We start from the raw sequence: 5344 nt of genomic DNA on the forward strand, positions 1-5344 counted from the left end.
AACAGTCTCCACAATCAAATCCATTGATTCAGAAATCAATAGAATTACTAATGATCCAAGACATTCTAATAAAAAGAATTACTATGGAAGAGCATCTTTCCTAGATGTCCAATTCGAAGAAGATATTTATTTAACTAGTTCTAGTCATGAAGGAACTGGTATCACAGAATGGAACATAGATGGATTGGCAGAAAGTCAAATATATAAAACAAACTACACGAAATTGGTATTGCAGTAACTACCTATAAAATTAAAAGAGCGTCGCATAAATATGCCGCAACTTTAATTATTTCAGGATTTACTGGAATGTTAAAAAATTGGTGGGATAATTATCTTACAGAAGATAATATAAATCAAATTCTAGGAGCTACTACAATTGCAACTGTAATAAAAACTGAATCAGGAATGCAAGTTGCAGAACAAGAAGCTAGAGAAGATGCTTCTGCAACCCTAATCTACTGTATTGCTAAACACTTCATTGGAGAACCAAAACTTTTCCAAGATAGGAGTTTAGAACTTCTTAACAATCTCAACTGTGATAACCCAAAATATCATCTTTAAATTTAATAATTAATTATTTGTTCTAAGACCTCGAAAATTACTATTTATCATTCCTCGACTTGTGTGCGCAATCCGTAAAATTTCATGGAAATTTTTTTATGTGAAAAATGGATTAAAATGTGAATTAGAGCTTTAAAACTCAATTGAGTTAACTTTGGTTAATATTTTTGAGCAAACGGACTCGGATCAGTGTTTTGACAGTTCTGGTAGGTCCGTATCATGATTTGGGACTTGGGCGTATGCCCGGAATCAAATTCCGAAGTCCCTAGCCCGAAATATGGAATTTTGAAGAAAAATTAAAATGTTTAAGTTTGAATAGTGACCGGATGTCTAATTATGTGAAAACGACCCCGGAATAGAATTTTGATGATTTCAACAGCTCCGTATGGTGATTTTGGACTTAGGAGCGTGTTCGAAATTTTATTTGGAAGTCCGTAGTTAAATTAGGCTTGAAATGGCTAAAAACAAGAATTTAAGTTTGGAAGTTTGACCGATGAGTTGACTTTTTGATACCGGAGTCGGAATCCAGTTCCGAAAATTTGCATAGCTCCGTTATGTCATTTATGACTTGTGTGTAAAATTTGAGGTCAATCGGAGTTGATTTGATAGGTTCCGACATTGAATGTAGAAGTTGAAAACTCTTAGTTTCATTAAGCTTGAATTGGGGTATGATTCATGGTTTTAGCATTGTTTGATGTGATTTAGAGGTTTGACTAAGTTTGTATGATATTTTAGGTCTTGTTGGTATATTTGGTTGAGGTCCCGAGGGTCTCAGGTGAGTTTCGGATGGTTAACAGATCAAAAAATCGGACTTAAAAGCTATTGCAGTGTTTCCTCTTCTGTTGGATATTCTGAGTTGATATCGACCCCAGGTATCGAGCCCAGGGTTGACGAGGCTCAGGCTCGAGCTTGAGATCGAAGCCAGGATCGAAGGTCCAGCTCGAGGACATGATCGAAGGTAAGGCTCGAGGGCTAGGATCGAGACCTATGCTCGATGCCCTGATCGAAGGCACATGCTCGATGCCCTAATCGAAGGCACATACTCGATGCCCTGATCGAAGGCCCAACCTCGATGTCCTGATCGAAGGCAGGCCATGACCGAGGTCCAGGCTCGAGCCTGTGATCGAAGCCGCGATCAAGGTCCAGTTCGAGGACCAGTTCCGAAGGCTGCTCGGCAGTTTTATAAAAAGAGGGCATTCGTCCCATTTGCCATTTTTGACGAACTTGAGCTTGAGCAGAGACGACTTTTGGCAGATTTTCAAGGGAAAAATATTGGGGTAAGTGATTCTAACTCGGATTTGATCTACATATACAAGTATATCATTATTTTCACCATAAATTAGTGTTTTGAGATTTAAACTTGGGAAAGTTTTAGAAATCTCATAGAAACGAATTTTTTTGAGTTTTCGGTATCGATTCGGAGTCGGATTTGAGTGAAACCGGTATCGTTGGAATCGTAATTGAATGGGTTGTCGGATTTCATAACTTTCTCCGGATTCTGATATGTGGGCCCCACAAGCAAATTTTTAATTAATTTCGGGATATTTTCTTTAAAATGTAGTATTTTCTTATAGAATTGATTTCTATAATATTTAGTGATTATATCGAATTATTTTTGCTAGATTCGAGCCAGACGGAGTTGGATAATCGTGAAAAAGGCCTTATAGTGGATTAAATTGGAGCAAGACGAGGTAAGTCTCTTGTCTATTCTTTTGAGGGAGAAATTACCTCATAGATGATTAAGATTAAACAATTGTTGCTAAATTGTGGGGGCTACGTACGCACGAGGTGATGAGAGTCCGTACGTAGCTACTATTAATGCTAAAGTCTGGGTAGTTTAGGACTCAAAGCATGCCTTACTTGTGTAAATTTTATTCTTTGATTAATTAATATTAATTGATATATATGAATATATTATGAATTGTTAGATAAAGATATTAAAGGATGGCAATCTCATATGCTTAATTTTTGTTTAAATCAATTAATTATTAAAAGAAATTGTTCTCCTCCCAAATTTATCTTATAATAAACATCATCTCCTTCCGGAGGCACATAAGAAAATGTCCTCCTTTCTTGTGGAGCGGGCCGAATGCCTCGGCAGGATAGATGCATCTATGGATCGCGCCACACGTCCCTTGGCAGTGTACACGACACTCTGGATCAGGTCGTACGTCCTCGGCAGAAATCGTAATTAATAATAATAATTACACGATACCTTAATAATTTATTTCAGCTTGTGAAGCTAATTAATAAATTAGAATTTTTTTTGGAATTTAATGAATTATTATTCTTGCTTGTTAATGAATTAATTGTTACTCCTGTAAATGAGGTTTAATTGATAAATTGGAAATTATTTGAATTGAGGGAATTTAATTAATATATTGAGAATTGTTACATTTGAAGGAAATTTGATTATTTCCGCTGTTTAAATAAAATATTATAAATTCTGTAAATCATGCTGATTTAAATATCCTAGTTTTATTTTAGTTATTATTATTGACCCTTAGTGAGTGTCAAAGTCGGCCATCTCGTCTCTACCAATTCGAGATTAGGCTTGATACTTGCTAGGTACACGTTGTTTACGTACTCGTACTACACTTGCTGCACTTTTTGTGCAGGATCTGAGATAGGTACTAGTGGAGGACCTATCATCACATACCCACATCATCCCGAGGCATAGTGGTGAGCTGCCTTTCTGAGCCGTTCTGCAGCTATCAGTGTCTCTTCTTATATTTATATTCTGTCTATTTCATTTCAGACAGTATTTGGAGTTTTGTATAATGTACTAGATGCTCATTCACTTGTGACACCAGGTCTTGGCACACACATTGGTAGAGTTTGTGTTTATATTTTCTTAGTTTTAAATTTTATCAATGTATGCTTAATTTATTAGTTGGCTTGCCTAGCTGTAGTGTTGGGAACCATCACGACCTACAGGTGAAATTGGGTCATGACATTAACTGTCCAAAATTAACAGATTTTAGATGGTATAAAGATATATTTATAGAAAAAGTAATGATTAGAGAAGGTTGCGGTAGTGCTTTCTGGAAAGAAAGATTTATCAGCGGTTTACCAAGATCATTTGCTGAAAAGGTAAGAACCAAAATCAAAGATAAATTCAACGGTCTAATCCCTTATGACAATCTTACATATGGAGATTTAATCGGTTTTATTAATGTAACAGGCCTTGACTTATGTACAGACCTAAAACTTAAAAGTCTTATTAAAAAAGACAGACTCCAATCCAAAACAGAATTAGGAAGCTTCTGTCAAGACTTCGGATTTAAAACAATTGATGATCCATCTAAAAGAGCAAAACAACATAAAAAATCTTCTGAAAAATCAAAAAGACGCCATAAGCGTAAAGAAAAGAAGGAAGGAGCTTCTAAGAAGAGAAGATTTAAAAGACGTTCTAAAAAAGAACATGATGACAAATGTTGGTCATGTGGAAAGACAGGGCATAGAGCTAATGAATGCCCAGTCACCAACAAGAAAAAGAAAAAGGTTAATACCTTAGAAATTGATGAAAATGTTAAAGAAAAGCTTTTTGCTATTCTTGAACAAAATGAAAACAGCACATCATCGTCATCATCAGATGAAAGCTATTCTGACAGTGAAGATGAAATGATAAACATGGCATATAGCTCAGACAGTAGCAGTAGTTCTAAAGAAGACAATTGTAGCTGCACTGGTGTAATATGTGTGTGCGGACAGAATTCTATTAAAGTCCTTACTAACGACTCTAAAGAAGTCTTATTTGATATCATTAATCACATAGATGATGAAGATATTAAAATAAAATACTTAAAAGAATTAAAAAATATCATCACTAATTAGAAATAAAATCATCATAAAATAGAACCCTTTAATATGAAAGAGGTAATGAATAGATTTTCAGTCAAAGATGATAAACCTACTATTCAACATCTCCGAACAGAATTAAAATCTGTAAAAGATGAAATAAAAATGGTTAAGCTTAGACTTGACAAAATAGAAATGGAAAATCTTACTAGAGAAGTATTACAAGCAGCCAATAAGAAAGAAACAATTGGTGAATACTTCACAGAAGATGATAATTCAAAAAATGATGAAGAATCAATCAGCAGTACAGCAGTGGCAAAAATTACTAAAGTAAGAGCCTATAGCTATCATATTCCTATTACCTTAAAGGTAAAAGATATTACGATAAGTAAATTAGCATTATTAGACTCATGTGCAGATAGAAACTGCATAATGTAAGGAATAATACCAACCAAATATTTTGAAAAAAGTATTATAAAATTATATTCTACCATAGGAGAAAAATTAAAGATAGATTATAAACTATCAAAAACCCACATTTGTAAGGATGGAATCTGCTTTATAAATGATTTTGCGGTAACTAGGGATATTAATGAAGAAATTATCCTAGGGATACCCTTTATAACTCAGATTAAACAATATCCTAATAATTTAGAAGCTATTTATACCACAATATTAGAAAAGGAAATAAAATTCCCTTATCTTAGTTCTATCTCTAAAGAGGAAAGTGACTTCCTCAAATCAAAAACTATTTTAAAAATAAACCTGCTTTCAAATCAGGTAAATTATTTTAAAAATGATATAAAAGTTCACAAACTTTAAAAACCCCGGGAATGGAGGAAAAGATTAAAAATTTCCAAGAAAAACTTGAACTTGAAGTTTATTCAGAATTACCCAATGCCTTCTGGGAAAGGAAAAGGCATGTAGTTGAACTTCCTTATATAAATGAATTCACTGAACAAGCCATACCCACAAAGGCTAG

At 34.2% G+C, this 5344-nt stretch overlaps 1 protein-coding gene across 1 annotated transcript; it reads left to right on the plus strand.

Moving 5' to 3' along the window:
• Window positions 1–3576: 3576 nt before the first annotated feature.
• LOC104099316 (protein gar2-like) lies at window positions 3577–4800 on the plus strand. The gene is made up of 2 exons (XM_070201222.1): window positions 3577–4252; window positions 4499–4800. Exons 1-2 carry the CDS (start codon window positions 3577–3579, stop codon window positions 4798–4800), a joined length of 978 nt encoding a protein of 325 aa, XP_070057323.1.
• The last annotated feature ends 544 nt before the right edge of the window (window positions 4801–5344 follow it).

Source organism: Nicotiana tomentosiformis, chromosome 4 (genome assembly GCF_000390325.3).
Source record: "Nicotiana tomentosiformis chromosome 4, ASM39032v3, whole genome shotgun sequence".
NCBI lineage: Eukaryota > Viridiplantae > Streptophyta > Magnoliopsida > Solanales > Solanaceae > Nicotiana > Nicotiana tomentosiformis.